A 24813-nucleotide genomic window follows, 5' to 3' on the forward strand; every position below is an offset into this window, starting at 1 on the left:
TGGCATAAAACATGATCATGGTAAAAGAATGGCTCGGCATTGCTTACATTGCCATCAAAAGTATTGAGTTCACCTTTCAGCTCTGCCCCTGACTTTCTACAAGTAGCCTTGTGCAAATCACTACACTATTCTGGCAGTTTTCTCATTTATAAAATAAAAGGGCAAGTAATATTTGCTTAGCAGGCCCCCTGAAATGGTGGGCCTTTTGACAACAGATGAGATGGCCTTCTCCATCCTGGCCTGCATCCTGGTTCAATCACGGTGTTTTGTGAAGAGAGAATTTACAAATTTCTGGCCTAGTCCAATGATACACCATGGTTCTGCCCAACACTGGGTGTTAAAAGAATTTCATGACTCATTGTATCCAAGATGCTTTGTACAAACATAGAGGATGATGACCATTAAAAGTCATAGAATAGCTGGGCGCATGGCTCATGCCTGTAATCCCAGCACTTTGGGAAGCTGAGGTGGGCGGATCACCTGAGGTGGGGAGTTCGAGACCAGCCTGACCAACATGGAGAAACGCATCTCTACTAAAAATTTAAAAAAAAAAAAAAAGTCAGGCATGGTGGCGCATGCCTGTAATCCCAGCTACTTGAGAGGCTGAGGCAAGAGAATTGCTTGAACCCAGGAGGCAGAGATTGCAGTGAGCCGAGATCACACCATTCCACACAGCCTGGGCAACAAGAACGAAACTGTGTCTCAAAAAAAAAAAAAATAGGTCATAGAATATCACAGGTCTCTTGGTCCTGATGCTTTACTTCTGAGGTATGGGATCCCAGACCCAGAGACATGAAATTACTTACCAAAGATCACAGTTAGGAAATGGCAGCATCAGTATTAGTACCTATGGCCTTGACTCCTTGCCCGGGGCTTCTTCCTCTTCCGGAGGTGGCCACATGGCTTTCCAGCATGGAATCTATCCCTAGCTTTTTTTGGCTCACATGGTCTTTTAGCAAAATGGGGATTAGATCCTCTGGTTTGCTACAGCTCCACCATTCCTCTCTTTTCTGAGGCTTCACTGCCTAGAGTCCTTAGGTGTACTTCTGGGCAAGCCTAATTGAGGTAAGTGGAATCAGCAGAATGGGTGGGATGAACATTCCCTTATTCCACATCCTCATAAGTTTTTCTTAGAAATAAAGACCTCTTATGTGAACCCTTCCTAGTCAGTTCTTACCCCTCCACTCATAGACAACCAGGCATCATTACTTCCTTCTTCTCTGGGATCCCATAGCACCCATGATGGTCAAAACCTGACTCCCAAATGCTAACATGTTCTTCACTTCTTAAGGATGAATGGTAGACAACTCCATAGCCTTTCCATTTTAGTGTCTAATCTGATATCTAGAAGCCTCCTGATATGGTTTGGCTATGCCCCAAACTGGCTATGTCTCATTTCTCTCTTGCCTGCCACCATGTAAGATGCGCCTTTCACCTTCCGCCATGGTTGTGAGGCCTCTCCAGCCATGTGGAACTGTGAGTCCAATAACTTCTTTTTCTGTGTAAATTACCCAGTCGTGGGTATGTCTTTATCAGCAGTGTGAGAAAAGACTAATATATCTACCATGTACTAGTATACCTACTTTATACTGTATACTGTAGGGTTACTGAAATGTACCATTAATATAATACACTATGTCAGTTTACCCAACACTCTCATTCAGCAAAGACAAATATCACCCAATGCTTAACCATATTGCAAATTTCCTGCTGTTTGTGCAAACATGCAGATGGAATTAGACAAGCACTTAATTTTCAGTATTCCTCAATGCTGTCTTGAGTGATTGTATCATTAAACTACTGCCTTCTTGCTTTTTTAAAAAAAACCGTAAATTACTATGTTGTGAATATTAAATTTAATTTTTTGTGGATTATTTGTTTAACCCTAGAGTGTGCATTTTGGGGCTACGCTTTTCTAAGTCGACTTGAACAGCTACACAGTGTGATTGCAATGCAAATCACCCATACTATTTATTTATTTATTTATTTATTTATTTTTCAAGACAGAGTCTAGCTCTGGCACCCAGGCTGGAGTGCAATGGTGCAATCTTGGCTCACTGTAGCCTCTGCCTCCTGGGTTCAAGCAATTCTCCTGTCTCAGCTTCCCAAGTAGCTGGGATTACAGGTGTGCGCCACCACACCTGGCTAATTTTTTTTTTGTATTTTTAGTATAGATGGGGTTCCACCATGTTGGCCAGGCTGGTCTTGAACTCCTGACCTCAGATGATCCACCCGCCTTGGCCTCCCAATGTGTTGGGATTACAGGCATGAGCCTGTACTCCCGGCCTATACTTTTAATGCTAAAGCAAATGTCCCCAAAATCTGTATGCACAGTAACACTTCCTGTTACCACAAAATTTTCTTTCCATTTTAAAGTGGAATCAGTAAGTAAACCATGGGAAAGGCAGCCATCGGAAAGGCTTAACCACATTGCTGTTTGGAAGAAATAATTTCTCACTCTGTCTTATCATGATGTTTTTTGTCTTATCATCTCCTTGATAGCATGGTGAGTGCTTGAGGACAGGGTGCCCACTTTTTCAATTTCCCTGGCACAACAGCAGACTCACACACAAACTGTGTTATATGAAGAAGCTTGTGGCAAGGGCGCAGAGAGGGGACAGGAGGGCTCTCGGAGTGACGGAGCAGGCAGAAAATACAGGCTGGTTTGAGAAAGTGTGAAGCAAGGCTTCTTTGACCTTTAACCTTTTGAAGACATCTCTTAAAAAGCAACCAAAGTGTCACCTCCCCTGTCCCCCATCTCCCTATTAACAGCCAGAAAACCTGGGGTCCTAGGGCCTTGGATGGAAAACCATGAGGCGAGGGATTTGGAGGGTGAGGTACCTGGAAGGCAGGTGGGTAGGCTTCTCCCCAATATTTTATTCATCCAGACTCCTTGGGCAGAACAGGTATATATACCTGGATTAGTGAAAGAGGTTAGGAGAAGAGGGAGAAAATGGTTGATTTGTAACACATGAAAAATAGATCTGGGTACTTAATTTCTCTAAAGTGAGTTATTACAAAAGTTCTCCAAGTGGTCATCTAGGCTCAGATACCATTGTCTCTGAGTCTAGATGTACTAAGAAGAATGAGGAAGAATGTGGCAGGTACTCTCTGGGATATAATCCTCCAAAGGGACCAATTAACCTCCAAATCTCTTCAAATACCCATAGGGCTACCATCCTAGTCCTTCTACCAACTCCCTTTGCAGCCTGAAGGATCTTTCTAAAATGGGAATCTGACCATGTCCTTTCTCAGCTCAGAATCACCAATGGCTTGCTGTCACCCTCAAAAATAAACACCACACTCTTCAGCATGGTGTCTGTCCAAAGCTCTGGGGAATCCCACTCCTGCCTGGCTGAGGGCTGCTCCCCTCCCCAGGTCCTGGAAGGCACCTCCCCCTCACTTGTCACAAAGACCTGGGCTCACATGGCTCTCTGTTGCACAGGTGCACTTTCCTTTCTTCTCCATTTGACAGACTCTTTAATAAGCATACATTTGTGGCCACCATCTCACTGGAGTTTCAAAATAGCTCTAAGAACTTCACTGCTGTTCCCTCTTTTAAAAATGAGGACTTGGGGCCAGGTGCTCACGCTTGTAATCCCAGCACTTTGGTTGAGGTCAGGAGTTCGAGACCAGCCTGACCAACACGGCAAAAGCCAGTCTCTACTAAAAATACAAAAATTAGCTGGGCATGGTGGCAAGCTTCTGTAATCACAGCTACTTGGGAGGCTGAGGCAAGAGAATTGCTTGAACCCAGAAGGTGGAGGTTGCAGTGAGCCAAGATCACATCACTGCACTCCATCCTGGGTGACAGGGTGAGACTCTGTCTCAAAAACAAAAACAAAAACAAAAACAAAGAGGAGTTGGAGGCTCAGATGAGTCAGGAGAATATTCTCCGTGCTTGCATGCCAGAGAGGCAGAGCCGATGGGCCCTCCTTTCTCCCTGAGAGTTCCTTTTCTGCTAGGGACTATGAGTGCATGTGAGGGGGTGTTGGGCTGCCACAAGGCAGGGAGAGGTGGGTTATGTCTCTAAGCACTTCTCCTCCCAGTTCCTCCCAAACCCCCAGTGTGGCCAATGGACAGGTTATTGCTGGTGCTTCACCCTCTGGCCAGTGTGCTGCTGCCCAGCCCCTGGGGCCGCCAGGGGTCTCCGCCAGTTGGCATGGATGAGGCCTGGACAGGGACTGCTGTGGCTGTGCTTGAGCTGTGGTCAGGGGATATGCTGGGCTACCTGGGGAGGCAGAGGATGTGCTCCTCGCTCCCCAGCCCTGCCTGGACCCCTGTCCGTATCAGGGGAACAGGTCTTTGAAGGAAGGTCCCTTACCTGCTGAATGGGTCTGGCCTAGTGAGATGTTGCCCTCACCCAGAAGCCAAGGCAGAGGCTGGATGAAGCAGTAATACTGGTGAATTTTTGGAAACTCCAACTCAGCCTCAGACCACATGAAGGAGTTTAACTTGGGGGATTCCAGGCTTCCTTTAGGGTCTTGTTTCTTCCCTTAGTTGTGTCACACTCCCACCTTCAACTCATTAGTAAACCAGTTCCTTCACGCTCCCACCAACAACTCATTAGTAAATCAGTGCTAGATTTAAAGCTAAAAACAAAAAAGCCTGCTTTTTGGTTTTGAGACTGTTTCTGCATTTCCACACGGACACAGTAACACAAGCTCATGGAAAGTGAGAACCTGAGGAGATGTGTGAGTGACACGTTTTGCATTATCAGGCTCTACACACTGATGAGCAGCTCCTCCTTTCAGAGCTGTCTCAGCCCCCAGTCCAACTCTGAGGCCCCGAGAGTGTGAAATGGGGGTGCGGTGGCTTAGCCTGGAGGGCTTACCTGTGATATTGTTGAGCATCTTGTAATAGGGCTCCTGACAGGAGTATTTGATCTCAGACTTGTATGTGGTGAGGTTGTTCCTTGTGGAGAAGGTGACCAGCCCATGTTCCAGCTCTCCTGGGGCTCTACAGTCTACAACTGAAAGAGAAGAAGTGAGACCCCTCAACTGCCTTTTGCTCATCCTCCTTTGGCTATCTGATGGATCTGTCTCATGCAGATGTACAGGTTGTGCACTGCACACAATTCCAGAAAGCAATGTTATAAAGCCTCTGAAGAGTGCCCCTGGGATGCGCAGTATACAGCCTGTGAAGCTACCAGTGGTCCTGCTTTTGAGGTCTCTTCCATTCATTATGGTACTACTGTGTGGTCGACTCACCTGCCCAGTGTCAATTTTGGGTAGGGGAAGGTCTACTGAGGTTTAAGCAGACTCCAGTTTCTTACCCACCAGGGCCTCTTTCTTTTACTTCTAGTTTTATTGTGCAATCCTCTCTGCCTCTTCTGCCCTAAGGATGAAACCCTTGGCTTAGTGAGAAAAATTCTAGCTGACATAAACCAAACAATCTTTTGTTCTTCTAGTCCCAATCCTAGGCTGAGTAAGAGCAGCTAATATGTTCACATTGGAGTTTGGCACAAAAAATCAAAAAACCCAGCTCCTGTTTGAGTACACAGCCCCACCCTGCTGCCTCTCTACAGGCAGCTTCCTTGGCCATAGAAGCCAGGAGGCAGGGTTGGAGGCGGATCAGCTTTCAGTCTTCCTCTGTTCATCTTCTGTAATTGTTGATGGCCAGATGTTTGAGCCATAATTCCCAGTATAGGACATGACTAAAGATGCCTGCTCCTCAGCGGTGGTCTTTGGGGAGCTTTCCAGTCCAGCTCAGTCTTAGGGGAGCTGTCAGCACTGATGGAGCCCAGCGACAGTCAGCTGAGAGTCAGGGCATCTTTTCATGGCCATACCAGAGGCTGTGGACCCAAATTTGTCAATCTTTTCATTCTTAAGGAAATCCTAATCTTAGATATAACAGCCTACGACAGAGTTGAAGAATCATAGATGAATCATAGAATGTCGCAGCTGGAAAGAAACCTGAAGTAGGCAATCTAGAATGTCCTCTTTATTTTATCTATGAGCCCAGAGAGGAGACTTGTCTCGTCTAAGGACATACAGCAAGTTACTGTCAGAGTGAGAGCAAGATTTGACCTCAAACCCAGGGCTGTTTTAGTAAATGGAACTAGTGGTTCTTAAGGATCTGTTTTCCAGTTAAATGGCCTATTCTAGATACTAGCTGGCCAATAGTGGACATCAATTGTCAGAATTTCCAGAGCCCTGGTAAAATTTCCAAAGTTCCATGTCCTCCTGAATTTTACCTGGTCATTTTGGGAAACAGTGAGATGTACTTTATCCCCGAGTGCCATTTAGATATTGTGGTTTTAACTTTAGGACTCTAAATTCATCTTTTTGATTAGCTAGAGAGTCCACTCAAAACGTAAATAATTCCAAGTCCCTGCGGGTTGGAGGAAAAGATGAAGGGAGTAAATATAGGTACTTCTTATCCACTAAGAAGGCCAACCAAGACAACTGGTTTTTTCCTGGCCTCCAGTCCAATCACCCTGGACAAATCATCCCATTTGTTCTGATCATCCAAAAGTAGAGATGCTCTTCTACTTTGTGAGGTAAATGTGTGCAGCTCAACACTAGGATAATGAGGCAATAATATTTATTATTTAAATACTGTGAACAGTTTTACATTTATTTTATGTTAAAGCCGATTTTTCCTCCTTTTTCAGAAAATGCCATTGACTTGGTGCTTAGGTATTGGTATCACTCATCTCCCTTAACTTTGGTCCACCTGACCACCTAGTGCAGGAATTCCAGGGTTGGCTTTAGCGTGGCTAGGTGGACGGGCCCCTGGGAGCCTGTTATGTGGCTGATGCTGGCGGATAGATATTTTCTGGGTGGAGGACCTACTTTCACATCACTTCAGAGAAGTAACTTTGCCCACTGATACAGCTGGACCTACAACTAGGTAGAGGGGGTGATAAGTAGTGGAAGGTAGAGGGTCTTGGCAGTGTGGAGGGGTGCACTTTCTTCGCAAGTCCACAGTGGCAGGGAAAAAGCCATGTTTCTCTGGGACATGGAAGTGACTTAACCCCTCACAAGAGGCCTTGAGCAGCTCTGTCTGGCACAATCAGCACACACTAGACCCTGCTTCCTCTGTTGGCCTATGCTCTTTGCTTTAGGAAGGGTTTTATCCTTTCGTCTAAAGTCCTGTCTGGCCAGTTCCACACTCTGGAATCAAAACACCCTTCTCTTTCCCCTTGCCTTGGCGGTACCGCCCAACACCCTATCTCCATGGTAATCTCTTGTTGCCACTTATTTTCCTCCAGACACACCTTTCTTGACCTGTAGTTCCAAGTGTGCTTTGCTGTATTGGGGGGCTTTCTAGAGAACGATGTGCAGTCAGCTAACCCTGGCACTCAGGCCTGGGGGTTTGGGCTCTAGCCCTCTCCCTGGCCTCATCTTCTTTCCTCCCCTTGGTGCGCCCACCCTCCAAACACCAGCTCCTTCACTGTGCTCCCCTGCTGCCTCCTGCTCCCAGGCCTCGCTGGTGCCATCCCTGCTGCCCGGGGCACCCTGCGTCCATGCTCTGGCCACCCTGGAGGCTTGATGAAACACTCCTTCTTCTTGAAAGCCTTTCTAATTCTAACTGGGCAGGGCTGCTTCCTTGTTCTGGAACTCTTCACTCATGTTTCTTTGATGGGATGTATCTGATGTTGTCTGCATCAAAACTATTACAATTATTTGGGTACATATCAAATCTTCCTCTTAAATTCTGATTCCCTGTATGACACTGAGTATGATTGCTGTTAATACTTTGTAGGTTTAAAGACATTTATTCAACTGACACTTGTCTTTAGTAGCCAGCCCATCTCTTCTTTCAGTGGTGTCTCTAGCCGAGAATGGCACCTCAGTCTCCCGACTGCCTAGGGTTCTCCCCTCACCGCACAGCCATTTAATCACCAAATAGATCGGGCAGTCCATTTAATGCAAAGGTTCTCTAACATGTGTGTCCAGATGTTCAGACAGAAGCAGAGATTCCAGCTGCTATTCCCCAGCCCTTTCTCTATCACTGTTTAGGACCTGTGATGTCCCACGGCACAGAGCTGGGGCCACTGCTTTCAGTTGTGATACCTATCTTTTTAAAATTTTTAATCAGCGAATTTTAAGAAACATAGAACTTGTAAGCCCCAGAAGACAGAACCTCTAATGATGACATTTCAGCCCTGTGCCAGGTAGGGGTAGAAGGGATACTTTGTGAATGAGAAAACATTCAGATTCTCAAAAATCCACACTCTGTGAGTTATTATTTGCTTTACCTACTCACGGTAGTTAAGAAAGCAGCAACAGGTAACACCTTCAGATTCATAAAGTCACAGGCAGTCTGGCTCATTTAAACTTGACATGTAGAATGGATTAGAAACCACTTTGATCTGGTCAGCCGGAGGCCACATGATTGTATATTAAATCTTATGCCTCTAGGACCAAGGGCATTTTTTTTTTCCTTTGAGAAAAGTACAGTCCACTCAGAGGTGCTAAAATAAATCCCACATTTTTTTTTTTCATTATTTTCTGGAATAGTGTTTGAATCATGGGCAAACCCTCAAGTGGAGAATTTGTTTTCACACACGTAGCAGCTTCAACTGCTGAGATCATGTTGTTCAGCACCCATTCTAATCCACATGGAAAAGGGCACGGGAGTGTTGTTGGGTGGGGAGGGGTGGTGCAGCTCTGGGCCCCGGGGGTCTTGGGAGTGATCCATTTCTGGATGTCTGCATTGTGTGGGGTCCCGTCATTCACTCTGTCACTTGCTCTGACTTGAGTTCGCTCTCCAGATCGATTTCGTTTTCTGCCACCATGGTGAAGATCAAAGAGGGATCAAGAGATACAGAGGAAGGAAGCAGAGAGAGGAAGAGAGAGAGAGAGAGAGATTAGCAAGCAAAGCAGAAACAGTTTATGCAGGAAATACAGAAATTACTCCACCAGAATTGATTAAGAATGCATAGTTTAGGTACAGCCAGTGTGAAGAACAGTTTGGGATTGTGGAATTTCTATCATTCTGAGAATGTGCAGAGTCATACATCCTGGCTCATGAGGATTATAAAATTCTGCCCCTGGAGGGAGCTTTGCCTGCATCTGGTGCAAACCCTCACTTGACAGCATTCAGAGTAGAACAGGGCTTGTCCGGGGGTCACCACAGCAAGGTGGAGGCAGGGCCAGAACAATGACCCGTAATTCCCAGCTTCTTTTCTAGTGCACGTTTCTCTACCACATAGTGCACCCCTCTTGTCTGGAAGCAGAGATTCCAGCTGCCACTCCCCAGCCCTTTCTGTATCACTGTTTAGGATCTGTGATGTCCCATGGCACAGAGCTGGGGCCACTGCTTCCAGGTGCGATACATATCTTTTTAAAATTTTTAATCAGAGAATTTTAAGAAACATAGAACTTGTAAGCCCCAGAAGCCTGGGGATTCTCAACTCCTCAGTGCTGTCCTTGCCTCTCCCCTAGGACCTAGCACAGTGCCTCGTACAGAGAGATGCTCAATAAATACCTACTGAGTGAGCAAAGAAGCTGGGTATGACTGAATGGGAATTCTAATAGTCTTATCCAGCCTGTTTTGGGAGAATAGGGTCATATCAGGGAAACAATTTCTCTTTACTACAAAATGACAGGGTGTTCTGTTGTATGCTAATGTAAGTCAGGGAAAAATATTAATCAGGGAAAAATGATTAATGTTTCCTACTTTCCAAACATGTGAATGAGAGAAACGAAACCACTTCCTAGCGAGGGGATTGGGTCGGGGCAGGAGGAGTCTGTTGATCTTTTGCATGCTTCTGGCCCTCCATGGGTATGGTATATATATTAACCCAGTTAATCCCCACAGCAATCTTGAGGGCAGGAAACTGAGGCCAAAGAGTCTGAATACACTGATTACAGCTGAGAAGGACTCTCAGCTGGTAGAGTCTGCATTTGAATCTAGAACTTCCTAATTCCAAAGCCTGATTCTATCCAGAACACCCCATATCCTCCTTTACCTTCTCCTTCAACATGGCTCTTGCTTTGTTCTGCAGAGTGCTTTGCTTAGAACCCAGTCACAGCACTGCGCCTTGAGCCTCAGATTGGAGGAGGTGGTGGCTGTGGCCACCAGCACTTGAGTTCCACCATGCCTGGACCTTGTCTTTTCCATCTGACTTCCCTATGGAACTCTGTGCAGGCATCCAGTCAACATTTTTGGAAACATTTTGTTAAAGCCATAAAATGTCCCCTCCTTCCCCACGCTAGGCTCTGACTCCAGCTCATCACATGAAAAGGAAAAATTTCATCATATAAAAAGGAAAAGAACAAGCATATTTTACTTCAAAGTTCTTCCTGGGATTTGCCTTAAGGGAATGTCCCCCTTGGGACAATGGGAGATTTGTCTGCCTACTGAATCAAGGCCAGTAGGAGAAAGGGAAGAGGATAGCGCTCCAGTTTGCATGGAAAGTCATGAAAGGAAGATGGGTGGGACCAACTCTAATTCGGTTTTTTTTGTTTGTTTGTGTCTTGTTTTTTGAGACAGAGTCTTGCTCTGTCACCCAGGCTGGAGTGCAGTGGCATGATCTCGGCTCACTGCAATCTCCGCCTCCTGGGTTCCAGCAATTCTCCCGCCTCAGCCTCCTGAGTAGCTGGGATTACAGGCATGCACCACCACGCCTGGCTAATTTTTGTATTTTTAGTAGAGACTGAGTTTCACCATGTTGGCCAGGCTGGTCTCGAACTCCGGAACTCAAGTGATCCACCTGCCTCTGTCTCCGAAAGTGCTGGGATTACAGGCGTGAGCCACCGTGCCAGGCTCTAATTCTTGACCTCACCAATCCATCATAAAGCAAATTCTCCCTTCTCTCTCCCTTCCTTCCCTGACTATTTCTGTCACTGTGCCTCCTCTCATCAGTGTTGGCCATAGATAAGTTTCTAAAACTGTGGTCCTTATAAGTCTTTCATTGAAATCACCTGGGTGTTGAGGGGTGGTTGCAGGGGGTGGTGGTGAGGTGAAGTGGTTGGAAGCTTGTATTTTTACAAAGCTCAGTAGATGATTTATATAGACTGTATCATTTTAAAACCATTGGCACATATTCTAAAATATAAAGCTAGTCCAAACTCCTTATTTTATAGTTGAGGCGAAGGGTCTTATTCACAGTCACAGAGTTGGTTAGGGGCAGAGCCAAGGCAAGAACTCTGGGTCCCAGGAGCCAGTGAAGAGCTGTATCCTCTGCTTCATGCAGGCCCACTGTGCTGACCCCACAGCCCTTCCTGCACAGCCCTAAATCATGAGCTGTCTCAGAAGATGTAGGGGATATGGCTGATGGCCATGTGAAGACTAGCAAGGTCACTCAGCTCTGGGCACTAGCACCAAACTAGTTTCCTGAATTAGCAATTGCCAAAGCTGGTTTTGAACCTGGACACATGCTATTCCTTTAGTAAGTTTGGCAACCCATCTATGGGCTGAAGTAAAATTGGTATTTAACAAAGTACTGGGCCCACAAGAAGTTTCTTTTGGGATTCAAACGCCTTATTGCCAAAAGGGGCATTGATACTCTTTTTTTTCCCAACCCTGTGTGTCTGTTAAATTCCTGCTCCCATCCCCCTTAGCGTGCTCCTGCCACGCTTTCACCCTTGCATGCTCCGCTCGGATCCTGCCAGTGTTGGGGAGCTCAGTAACTTTATAACAACCCATTAGGCTTTCTTACTTTTACAGGTGGGAATCTTGTTACTCCACGTCCCATCCTTCAGACACTCAATCTGGAATGTGTCCATCTCCACATTGTCCTGGGAAGAGACAGGAAGAAGGGAGTGGGAAGAAGGAGGTGGGGGTGGTGTCAGGGGTTTTTCCCTAGCAAAACCAACTCAAGCTCCACATGTGTCTTGATCTCGACTGAGATTTTCCACCCATGGGCCTCCAAGGGTGAGCTTGAAGGTAGGGGAAAGATACATGCTGAATTCATACTCCCTTTTCATACTCTGGAGAGGGGCAAGGGCTGTGTGCAAGAAGGGGTTTGGGCAACTATCTCTGAAGGGAAAATGGTAAGCATTGACTCCTTTTTCAGAGCAGTGCTTCTCAAACCAGGGCAAGCAGTCAGCATCTCCTGGAGGGCTTGTTAAAACACAGGCTGCTGGGCTTCTCCCCCAGAGTTTCTGATTCAGTGGGGCTGGCCTACCCAAGCATTTGCATTTCTAACAAGTTCCCGGTGATGCTGAAACTGAACACCCCTCTTTGAGAACCATTCCTTGAAAGCGATGGTCCTCTAGCTTGGCTGCACCAATCACTGGTCCCAGGCCCAAAAAGTCTGCTTTAACTGATCTCAAGTGAGAGCTGGGGGGTGATTTTTTTTAAAGCTAACCATGTGATTCCTAGAACTACTGCTTCAGGGGGTGGGAGAGTGAGGGGAACCCATCTGTTCCTTTTTTTATTTTTTTGAGGTGGAGTTTTTCTCTGGTCACCCAGGCTGGAGTGCAAAGGCGTGATCTCAGCTCACCGCAACCTCTGCCTCCTGGATTCAAGCGATTCTCCTGCCTCAGCCTCCCGAGTAGCTGGGATTACAGGTGCCTGCCACCACACCTGGCTATTTTTTGTATTATTTAGTAGAGATAGGGTTTCGCCATATTGGCCAGGGCTGGTCTCAAACTCCTGAGATCAGGTGATCCACCCGCCTGAGCCTCCCAAAGTGCTGGGATTACAGGCATGAGCCACCATGCTCGGCCCCGTTTGCTACTTTTAAACCGTTTACTTCCTTTCCTGGTATCCCACTCCACTCCCCTCTATAAGCCTGATGAACTTTGTTACAGTTCTCAGCCTTGATTATAGAGCTGTATGGATCCATATTTTAAAAATTCAAACCAGCTCATGCTCTGATTAAAACAAACAAACAAACAAACTTTTGTGCCACTTTCAGAGTATGAGACCGCCTGGGATGCATGCTTTGGAATTTCTGGAGCATTTGAAAAGTTGATGGGCAGCTATGAAATTCTGTGCTGGAACTATGACAAGTTCTGGCAGCCCATCTGCCCTGGGGAGGGGGCAGTTTTGGAGAGTTTCTGTGGCCTGGTCACTCCCTTTTCCCAGGCAAGGCTCTGCACCTTCAGCACTTTGTAGCCTGTGTCACAGCTGACGAGCACTTGGTCTTTGAAGGAATACTTGGCTTGGGAGGGCTCGATTTTCCCATGGACAGGAGGCTGTAGCTCTGGGCACTCATTTCCTGGTGAGGAGCAAATGAAAGAACAGCAGGTGAGAAAATGAGAATTCTGACCTTAAAGGGCCAGTCCCTAGAAAGCAAGGCCTGATGAAGGTGAATAAAACCTGGAACTGGGTATTGGAGGCATGGATCTTCCAAGCGCTGCAAGAGACTAATTCTGGAACCATGAATAGGGCAGTTTCCAACTTGGACCACCATGTCCTTACTTGTAGAATGAAATGGTTGACCAGATGATTTCATTAAAACGCAGGGTTGGGAGGAATGTTAAATGTCATTAAATCCAATCCTCGTCTGATGCTTCTCTTACAATATCCTCCTCAGTAGAGGCCAAACATACTGCTCAGCTAGGAGCCCCACCAGGTCCAAACCTGCATCCCTCCTCCCTCAGCCACCACCCCCGGGAGGGCTAAGCATGGCGGCTCAGGGACCCAGTGACAGGGAGCTCAATGCCTCCCTAACTTGTACCTTTCAGGCACGGACTCTGCTGATTACGTGAACACTGTTTTCCTACTTAACTGAAATTTGCACCCCTGTAATTTTTACTCATTTGTCCTCTTGGGCCACCAAGGATGACCCAAATTGCTCTTTCTTCCCAAGGCCTTTCTTCAAAGCGTTGGAAAGACTGTGATCACATGCCTCTGAGTCCTCTCCTCGAAAGGCTAAATCTGAGAGGCTCTTCAGGCCTGGGCCTATACCTGACACTTTTTCTGAGACAAACTCTCCTTTGTTAAGATCCTCTCTACTCTCCCCCATCTGAGCAGTGTATGTGATAATGTAGGCAGGGCCAGAGTTTTAGTCTATGAACTGGATTAGTCATGCCCAGCTGCGATCTTTTGTCACTGATGTTCACCCTTTCCTTCCTTGAGTTCCTACAGACCAGTTACTGCAAACCTTGAATGGCTTGATCAAGGTTTGAGCCAGGACTGGCTGACTTGGGGGATGGGGGCATGAGACCCATGGGCTTTGCCGATGGGGGGCCCACAAGGAGGCAAAGCACCATAATGAAACATTCTGGGCTACAGGCCCATATCCAAATTCTAGCCCTAGACTTGGAGAAGGCTGGAGCTGAAAAGGCCCTCTCCAAGTCTACTGAGTCACTGTGTGAGGGGTAGAGTTCAGGAAACAAGATTTCTTTTTCTTTAATCTCTGTATGTGATACTGAAGTACATGTTTTGAAAACCACCAGTCTAGTCCACCCAACATTACTGCTGCCCTTGCCCCCATTTTATAGATGGAAAACTGAGTCAGGAGAGAGCACATGCCTTGGTCCCCAGCTGCTCAACTGGGAGTCCCATCAGGTCTCCAGAGGAGATCCAAGCCTGCACATCTCCTCCCTCAGCCACTGCCTCTGCAAGGGCTAAGCACAGCAGCTCAGTGTGACCTGGGAGGGAAGAGGTTACCTGCAGCCCTGTATGAGAGCCTCCAGCCCCGGTTCTCTCCCGAGTTGTCACTATGGAATAGGATCAGGACACTGTGGCTCTGCGTGCTGATGGGTTCTGGGGCTTTCTCTCCACAGAAAGGCCCAAAAACTTTTGGACCAACTTTGATCTGCAAAATATGAGAGAGAGAGAAAGAGAGGGTTACACCTGAGCAGCCAAAATGGCTACTGCAGGTAACACCTCTCCACTGCACTCTGGGTTTTCTGGAAGCTTCCATATGAACCCTTGGTATTCACTTAGGTTTTTAGTGAGCCTTACCATTCACCAGACGGTTTCATCTTCATTCTCTTTTATAATTAACAATGGCTCTTGAAGTGGACAAGGCAGGTTAATAATCCTCTACTTAACTATTTACAATAGCAAAGGTGTAGAACCAACTCAAATGCCCATCAATGATAGACTGGCATTGATATGGCACATATACACTGTGGAATACTATGCAGCCATACAAAAGGATGAGTTCATGTCCTTTGCAGGGACGTGGATGAAGATGGAAGTCATCATTCTCAGCAAACTAACACAGGAACAGAAAACCAAACACCACATGTTCTCACTCATAAGTGGGAGTTGAACAATGAGAACACATGGACACAGGGAGGGGAAGATCACACACCAGGGCCTGTCAGGGGGTGGCGGGGCAAGGGGAGGGAGTGCATTAGACAAGTACCTAATGCATGTGGGGCTTAAAACCTAGGTGACGGGTTGATGGGTGCAGCAAACCACTGTGGCACATGTATAGCTATGTAACAAACCTGCATGTTCTGCACATATATCCCAGTACTTAAAGTAAAATTAAAAAAAAAAATCCTCTGCTTAAAGATGAACATATTGTGGCTCAGAGAAGGGCAGAGTGCCGTCTGGTGCATAAAGCAGAGATGATCTCTGCTGTCAAAGAAACTGCAGTCTAGTTGGGGGGAACTAAAAAGAAATAATAAACAAAATAATTGTAGGCTGTCATAAGGGTTATAAAAATAATCAAGATGATATGCATATACAATAGAAATATATGCTATATGTTTATAATTGATGTAAAATCTATGTAACCTGTAGAAGTAATCATTCCTATAATGGTAATATAATAGATAATAACTTTAACTAGGTAATCAAGGAAGGCCTTTCTCTGAGGTAGCATTGGGGATCTGAGATACGTAGGGTGAGTATGAGCCTATTTGAAGAGAAGGGAAGAACACTTCATAGGGAGAGAAAACTGCATATGTAAAGATCAAGGCCAAGGGTGGGAAAGAGCTTGCCTAGTGTTAGGAACAGGCGGGAAGCCAGGCTGGCTGGGCAGTGGGAGTGCTGTGGCATGAGGTTGGAAAACAGACAAACGCCACGTTGTGTTGAGAAATTTAGGTTTAATTTCAAGTGCAAACTCGATCGAATCTAGCTTTTATAAAGATCACCCTCAATGCTATGGGAGAATAGATTGTGTAGGGCAAGAGTGGAAGCAAAAAAACAAAACAAAACAAAAAACAGTTGGGAAGTTTTGCAGCTGAGCAGGAGGGAGGTGATGAGTTTGCAGGAGGTTGGGGGCAGTCGGGGAGAGAAGGCAATAGGCTCTATTATCTGACCCGGATTCCCTACCTCTCAGTCCTGGTTCTTTTCCATGTCTTTAACCTGTTTTTTCCCCATCTTTGAGGGCCATGACTCCTTCCCTATCATTTGTTGACTTCTGCAATCCCAAGTGACATCTTTGTCCTGTCCTTATTGAGGAGAGGGGAAACAAATGAAGCCCTAAGAGGTTGCGTGCTTGGGTGGGGCTCCCATGTGTAGCTCCTGGGACACCATGGCAGGCAGAATTCTAGGGTGGTCCTCCTGACCTTCACCCCTGGTGCTACTTTGTGATGATGTTATGTTAAATGGCAAAAGGGATTTTGCAGATGTATTAAAGTTATTCATTAGTTGACCTAAAGTGAGGGAGATTATCTGGGTGGGCCTAACCCAATCACACGAGCCCATTCAACACAGTTTCCTCCTGCTGGTAGCAGCAGCAGAAGTCAGGGAGATTTGAAGTGTAGTAGGAATTTGATGGAAGGGACTGTCTCTGATGGCAGTGGCCAATGTAAAAGTATCTGAGCACAACTTCTAGAGCTGAGAGCCACCATTGGCTGACAGCCAGGAAGAAGAAGGGGATTTTAGTCTTACATCTGCAAGGAACTGAATTCTGCCAACAACTTAAATGATCCTGGAAGTTGATTCTTCTCCAGAGCCTCTAGATAAGAGCTCCATCAGCTGACACCTTGATTTCAGTCTCATGAGACCCTGAACAAAGAACCCCATTGTGCTCACTGGGACTTCTGACCGACACAATGCTGGGATAAGAAATTGGCATTGTTTTAAGCTGTTATGTTTGTGGTAGTTTGCTAACACAGCAAAATAGAAAACCCGTGGCCTATGCTTCCTGCTATCCCCCTGCAGCCAAGCTGCCTCTTAGCCTCTGTACACAAGTAGGGGACAGCCCAGGCTCTAAGTTCTAGAGTTTTCTTCGGTGTCCTCTCAGGCTTTTCTGCCTCTCTCACTGTTGACAGCTTTCTCCTGGGCAGTCTCATTTTCTGGCTCTTTCTGACCTCTTTTGTGGGTTCCACTTCCTCCGTCTAGGTCTCATAATCTATTATGTTCTAGCTTCCATTTTTTTTTTTCTAGGACATCACGCCATTTCCACAATTTAAATCAGCACCTCTTTGAACATTTCATGGCACCCATCTTTATCCCCAGCTCAGGGTCTCTTCTGAGCTAGACCCTAATATTCAGCTCTACTTGGATGTCTTGTCTGATCACTCTGTAAGAATTGCTGGTTTTACTTTCCACATATCTCAAAAATATCTCCCCCATTATCCCAGCCATGGCTCAAATTCAGGTTGCCATTCCTTCTTAATTATAATATTGAAATAACCACAAATTGAGTAGTTATTTGCCTGTGGTGTTTGTTCCGTCTTTATTTGCCTTTGACATAGCCTCTTCCCGCAAGTGGGCCCAGCAGCATAATTTGTGAGGTCTGGGGCAAAATGAAAATACGGGGCCCCTTATTTAAAACAAATTAAAATTTTCATACATTTTTCTTTGCCTTGGTAGTAGGTTAAAAAAGTAAACAGAAGAAAAATAGTTCCGTATGTGTATTAAACCAAGCATGAGGCCCTTCTGTGCACAGGGCCCTATGTGACGGCGTGGGATTCGTGTTCGTGAGGCTGGGCATGCCCGCAAGAGACTTTTCTAAAATGCAGATTCACCTTACGACTCTCCTCCTCAAGCCACCCTAGTGGCCAGTGGGGTCATTTCAGATCAGAGATTCCTGGAATAGATCTAATTAAGATGGTAGATATTATTTTAAATAATGCCTTTTTGAGAAACTAGCTGCTAGGCTCTCTATGCTAGGAGAAGAAGGTGAAGGTTCCGCAATACCAATTTTCCCAACTCAGCCAAGATTTTCCAGCATCTCCAGGACAAGTGTTCATTGCAGGCTCACCTTGATGTAGTCATACGGGCAGGGCACCTCAGGATGGTCCTCAATGTCAAATATGTCTTCAAACTGCAGGTTGACCATGAAACCCTCCTCCAGCTCGATGGTATAGAGGCATTCAGAGCTCTTGGGGTAAGGGTTTGGGAAGTCAGGGCTGGTGATCACCCCAGTCCTTTGAGTGAAGAGGTTGTCACTGCACTCCACTGTTGGAAACATAATAGAGAAAATGGCGCATCGCAACCATGGCCATAGCAAGCCTTGCTTATCTGTTATTATACGATTTTCCCAATGGTCCCAAGCAGTAGACAGGGAAAAAGGTATCGGCATCGCCATTTTACAGATGGGAAAAATGAAGCTCCAGGTCTCATGTTTAGTAATTTACCGAGTTGAGATTCAAGCACAGATTTTCTAATTGTCTGTCCAGGGCTGTTTACCCTGTGTGAAGAGCCTTCTCATCAGATCCTCTGGTATGGGGGTCAGGGAGAGGGATCTGAGAGGGAAGGGTTTTGAGATGGAGGGGTCAGGGGGTTGCCTGGACCTCTGTGATGGTGTCCTCCCTGCACCCAGAACTTCAGGAGATCCCTCATCTCCTACAGGCCCTTGACACACACCCTCACTGTCTAGCCCTTGTCTTTGTTTTGTTTTTCTTTATAGTGCTATTCACTCTGTTCAGCTAAATGTAGCCTTAAGCTTCCTTCTTACTTATTTTATTTTATTGAGACAGGACCTCACTATGTCACCTAGGTTGGAGTGCAGTGGTGCCATCTCGGCCCACTGCAACCTCCACCTCCGCCTTCTCCCAGTGATCCTCCCACCTCAGGCTCCTGAATAGCTGGGACTACAGTCACATGCCACAACACCTGGCTGATTTTTGAAGTTTTTGTAGAGATGGGGTCTTGCTATGTTGCCTAGGCTGATCTCAAATTCCTAGACTCAAGCCATCTGCCTGCCTTGGCCTCCCAAAGTGCTGAGATTACAGGTGTGAGCCACCTTGCCCAGCCTCCTTACATATTTTACATTCAGCCTGAAGGGTTCTGCATACATGGTGAACTGTAACCTAATTGGATTTTTAAGTAGACTGTGATCTACTCTTCTATTGTAAACTAAAAATAAAATCCTAAGCCCTCCACTGACCTAATGGGCCACCTGTGGAAAAAGGATCTCCAGAAAAACCTTAAAATGGAATTCCTGGCCGTGATGGAGTGGTAGGTTAGACACTCCTTCTATGTCCCCTTTTCTCTGCAGTTTGGACCCAACAACCGACCAACATTAATGTTAAATAGAGATCATGAGAGTGAGAAAACAGACTCCTTGTGGCAATAAAATACCAAATTATAAATGATGAAGGGACTAAGGCCATGCCAGGCAAGGGTTAAGTCACGCGTCCCTACACTGAAAGCATAAACTATGTTCTAACGATGCAACAAAGTTTTCCTTTTTCTCCAGCAGCTGAACAAGTACTGGCCTTGTGATAAGTGATATGAAAACAATTTTCAGCTCTACCAGATGCTGACTGGCTGATCCCCACCCTGTTCCACCAGCCATAACTACAGCTTTGAATGGACAAGACATCGATTTCAGTCACTTTCTCTTGATGAGAGACTTCTGACCATGGCCTGGTTCTCGCCAGTTTACAGAGGCTGCACACCTGAATGTCTCCTGTCCTGAAAAGACGTTTGGACCCTAACTGTAATACATTTAATGTGAAGTCTCCATCGCAAAGTGAACATGGGTCCTATGTTGCATTTATGTTTGTTCAATATGCATGTGTCAGGACCACTCTTAGGAATATGCATAGCTCCTCCTATAACCTGTTGAATATGTATGTTTAGCCAACCTGTTCAGCATAAAGCTCCTATCTCAACCCCTCCTCCTTTTAAGTGCCTGTCTCTGGTCTTGGCTGGAGGCGGTGCTTCCCAGACTATGAGGACGGCCACCTGCTGTAACCCTTCATCAGGAATAAAATCTCCTCTCTTTTTCTAAACTTACAGATTTGTAATCTTGATTTTTAAGTTAACAGTACCAATCACAGAGTTTTGGCCAGTCACGGGTGGCCATCTGCTCAAACTATGTTCAAACAAGGCAAATACCAAGCTGTAAGTAATTTGGCTGTTTCTGTACCTGACTTCCATTTGCTGTCCATCACTTTCCTTCTACTTCCTATAAATATTATCCAGCATGAGCAAACCCTGAAGTTGCTCTGAACATATTCTGGTGGTGGTAGGGTGGGTGGAGGGGAGGATTCTCAAATTGTTCTTTGCTCAGTTAAACTCTGTTAAATTTAATTTGTCTAAAGTTTTTCTTTTAACAGCTCCCTATGCTGATTTTCTTGCTCCCACTAGACTGTAGGTTCTGTGAGTGCAGGAATTGTGCTTTGTTCCCCACTGCATTTACTGCATGCGAGAATCCACTGTCCTGGGAACCTAGACCTGACTTTAGCCCTGCTAAGGAACCTTTATTTGTCACTAAGTCTTTACCCTTGGGCCAGTTCATCCTAGATCTGGGATGTCAAAGTTTCTACACCCTTATTCATTCTGCTTATTTGCAAATGAGAAAACTGTGGTTCTGAAAAAGGGGTCATGACTAACTTAAAGTTTCACAGCTATGAGCTGCAGCACAAGCTGAAGATAGAAGTCTCCTGAGTTCCTGATTGTTCCCATTTGTTACCCCAAGCATTCTCATGGGGGCGATCTTGCCCTCAAGAACGCTAAAATTCCTTGTTGGTGGGGAAGGTCTTGCTTTTTAAATGCACAATACACAGATGGACATACAGTACATAAACAGATATATATAGTCTATCTGTGGTATTAAAATTTCATGGGGGAGGGGGGCCTTAGGAAAATGATATTTAAAAAAGCTACCGATGATGGGTGAAAATGAAGAAAATGAGTGAGACCTTGCTCTGCCCTAAGTGTTCGTGGCCCTGACTGTACTGAACACATAGTAGATACTCAGTGAAAACTTAACCGAATAAAAATATAGAAACCACACACTCTTTAAGAAAAATCCTGCATGTGCCTGTTCTTTTGGTTTTAGATTGCTTTATACTGATGTGTTATATAGGGTTTTATTCAGAAGCAAATAACAGCTTTTGAAGGAGGAAGAAAAAAAACTTGTCTCCAGACTTGCCCTCCTCCAGTGATCCCTCACTCAGCTTCCAAGTGAGATTTCAAGCACAGATGCTTATCCTGGACCACACTAATCTACTGGCTGTTCCCTGAAACATCCCAAGTTCTATCACACCTCTGACTGTTTGCAGAAGCTCTTCTCTCTGCCTGGAAGACCCTTCTTCTCCTTATTCTTTCATCTCTGTCAAGGGTCACAACTCTGGGAAGTGTTTGCCTGCACAGGTCTGATTGTGCTATGTCCATACTTCCATTACATAAATGTAACGGAAACATTAATGTTAAAACAGAGACCATAAGACACTTCACCATTTGCTTACATGCCCATTACCCACTAGCCCAAGAGCTCCTCCTAGAAAGTGGCTAAACCCTTCCATTTCTCCATCCCTCCCTAAGCACGAGACTATAGCATAGTAGGTACGTTGATGATAGATGAAAACAAAGATAGATAGAAGGAATGGGAAGTTTTCTGGCTGTTTCTGTTTGCCTCTTTCCTCTCTCTCTTCTTTCCTTTGGACTGAGGTCTCTCTATTGTAGAGGAACTTAGGGGCCATGGAAAAGAAGAGAAAAGGGGTTGCTGGGTAAAGCATAACTCATGGCTCAAAGAGAAAGAACTGGGAAACCCAAGTTTTCCCCTAACTTGACCAGACCAATTGCCTAAAATAGGATAGGAGACAGCAACCTATATAGCAAAAATGCTGCCGAGAAAGAAAGATGGCCAAATAGTCTAGAGCTTCTCTCCTTTGGGAACCCAAGATCAGGTTTCCAGGCTGGGTGGGCATTTCTGCATCTTCATCCATGTGGTGTCTGAGGTGCATCATTGACTTCACTTTTACTTGTTCCTATTGCATATCTGTCTGTCTCTGAGCCTCACCTAATGTTATTGAGGATGTGGTCTAATAAGGGCAATGCACAGAATCATCGGTAGACCCTACCTCGGCAGGTCCTGTTGTCTGTGTGGAGGATGTAGCCGAAGCGGCAGGAGCAGTAGTAGCCGCCAATGTAGTTGTGGCAGTAGTGGTCACAGGACAGCTCCTCATCCTCCCTCTCCTTGCACTCGTCCACATCTGTAGGGCAGGTAAAGCCTCTCCGTCAATACATGCATGATGATGAAGACTACAGCCAACATTTATAGAGCACTTGATATGGGCCACTCACTATGTTAGGAGATTCATGCATTCTCTCATTTAATCCTCACATACAGCCCAGAGGTAGCCATTATCTTCACTTTACAGACTAGGAAACTGGAACTCAGAGAGGTTAGGCAACTTACCCAAGGTCACAAACAGCCAAGTTCAAACCCAGGTAACTTGACTTCTGGTGGGACCACTATCCTCTAACAGTTATAATAATAACTGTGTGTGAGACAACAACCTCAGGAAGCATTACACATTTGTTACTATGCATTCTGTTACTATTCACATTCTGTGGAGGATGAAATGGAGACATAGAGGCATTAACGAACTTAGAATCACACAGATAGTAAGTGGCAGACCAGAGATTTAAATACAGACAAGCTGGGTACGGAGCTTGTGCTCTTAACTTCTACCTCATGCTACCTCTTTCTTTCTTTCTGTCCCTAATGTGGGTCAAGCCCTGTCCTAGGCATTTGAATGTACATTTCCCCAGAAGGGATAAACAAATGGCCAACAAGCACGTGAAAAGATGTTCAACATTGCTAGTCATTAAGGGAATGCAATTTAAACCACAATGAGGTACCACTACATACCCACCAGAGTGATTAAAATTTTTAAAAATTGGCAACATCTAATGTTAGTTTAGATGTGGAGCAGCCAGAACTCTCATACATTGGTGGGCAGATAAAAAATGTTACATTTGCTTTGGAAAAGGTCTGGCAATGTCTCATAAAGCTAAACATATACCTATCCTATGACCCAGCAATTCTTCTCTTACATATTTGCTCAGTAGAATTGAAAACATATGTTTGCAAGAAGACTTGCACAAGAAGGTTCATAAAAACTTTATTAGTGAGAGCCAAAAAGTGGGTAGATCCCAAGTAGCCATCAACGAGAGAATGAGTAAACATACTTTAGTATATTCATACAATGGAAAATTACTCTGCCGGGAAAAGGAGCAAATTACTGATGCATGCGACACATGAATTAACTTCAAAAACATTATGCTGAGTAAAGGAATCCTCACCCCCAAAATATATACTCTATGTTTTCATTTAAATGAAGTTTTAGAAGAGGCAAGAACTAATCTGTAGCAGAAAAAAAATCAAAACAGTTGTTTCCTCTAAGGGAAGTGGGAGCAGAGATTGACCCGGCAGGGACACAAAGGAACCCTCTGGGCTGGTGGTAAAGTTGAATGTCTTGTTAGAGGTTTGGGTTACACACAAATACAGATTTTTCAAAATTCAACAAATGTATACATGAGATATGTATATTTCATTTTATGTCAATTTTACACAAAAAGAAAAAATACTGTGAACAAATATGAAACTCTAGCAAAATAATATGCATGCTGAATTATTTAGGAAGAAGTATACTGATGTCTGCAATTTACATTAAAACACTTTGTAAAAGATGAATTGCTGGATTGATAGAGGGTAGATAGATGGATAGATATGTGATAGAGCAAATGCAGTAAGTGCACACACAGATTTCCATCGTAAAGGAGAGGAGGTCACAAGGCAGTTTTCATCTTCGGAGAGAGAGAGAGAGACCTGAGGATGAGTCAGTTCTCCAACTTACCCACAGCCATGTAGTGGGCATCAAAGCCTGTGAATCGCTCCTCATTGGAGAAATCTGACCGGAAAGTGATGGACATGAAGGAGCCAGGGGAGAGGACCACCTCCTGGCCGGGAGTCTGCTCTGTGTCTGTGGTCTCCCTGCCACAGAAGGTTGCCAGCACCTGGTCCTCAGTTTCTACCTTTGAGGTCAAAGAGAAAGGGAACAAGATGAGCAGTTTCCCAGCTAGGATTATTTCCTTATCTTTAGAAAGAAAAAGGAAGGGGCCACCCAAGAGTAGGCTAGTCAGCCTGAGAAACCCAAAGAAAGGAGGTTAAGGATTCTTGAGAAAAGACGCATTACAGGTTAATTCAATGTGGACATCTGATCAGTTTCATTCATCTTATTTAGTTCCATTAGAAGTAGCTTGATACTTGTTGTTCCTGTCAATAACCAAGCGGCTTATTTATTAAAAATAACTGAATATGAAAGTTTTAAAAAGTTAGATAACCTCGCAGACAGATTCTCTGCGCAACAGGAACTTACCACATTTCCAAAGAATGGAAACTGTATACACAATATAAGTCATTCATTGAGTACCCAGTGTGTGCCTACTGCCGAGCAAAGCAAGAGGGGAAGAGAGATAGTCAGACACAGTGCTGTGCACACAACAGCAGTGTTGAGATTGAGGAACACAGACACAGGCAGGTATTACACAGTGTGACAAATGCTTTCACACAAGCAGAAGCACTGCATATGCACTCAAAGCAGGCAAATGATCCATATTAGAATATAAGCTGCAGGAGAGAAGGACTTCATTTTCTTTATAGATGTGTCTTCAGTGCATGGAACAGGACCTGGCACATAGTAGTTATCCAATAAACATTTGTTTACAAGAACTGAAAGTACAAGCCCCATTCTGTGAACAGTGAGTAGCCAGGGAGTCTGTGGGGATTGTAGGAGGAGATGTACTTGGAAGGAT

At 45.2% G+C, this 24813-nt stretch overlaps 1 protein-coding gene across 3 annotated transcripts in view; it reads right to left on the reverse strand.

The window, feature by feature from the left end:
• The window catches only part of MASP1 (MBL associated serine protease 1), a 71267-nt gene that overhangs the window by 18213 nt on the left and 28241 nt on the right, over positions 1-24813 (reverse strand). For 2 of the 3 annotated variants that reach the window (XM_032171883.2, XM_032171882.2), the window contains exons 3-10: positions 23856-24033; positions 22074-22205; positions 18020-18216; positions 14518-14665; positions 13002-13120; positions 11615-11693; positions 4835-4972; positions 2842-2916 (exon numbers count right to left, since the gene is read on the reverse strand). In XM_032171883.2, coding sequence (XP_032027774.1) covers positions 2842-2916; positions 4835-4972; positions 11615-11693; positions 13002-13120; positions 14518-14665; positions 18020-18216; positions 22074-22205; positions 23856-24033 — 1066 coding nt within the window. The remainder of the gene's footprint in view (positions 1-2841; positions 2917-4834; positions 4973-11614; positions 11694-13001; positions 13121-14517; positions 14666-18019; positions 18217-22073; positions 22206-23855; positions 24034-24813) is intronic. The other variant, XM_058426928.1, reaches the window with a different exon arrangement.

This window comes from Hylobates moloch, unplaced genomic scaffold (genome assembly GCF_009828535.3).
Source record: "Hylobates moloch isolate HMO894 unplaced genomic scaffold, HMol_V3 SCAFFOLD_13, whole genome shotgun sequence".
In the NCBI taxonomy this organism is placed as follows: domain Eukaryota; kingdom Metazoa; phylum Chordata; class Mammalia; order Primates; family Hylobatidae; genus Hylobates; species Hylobates moloch.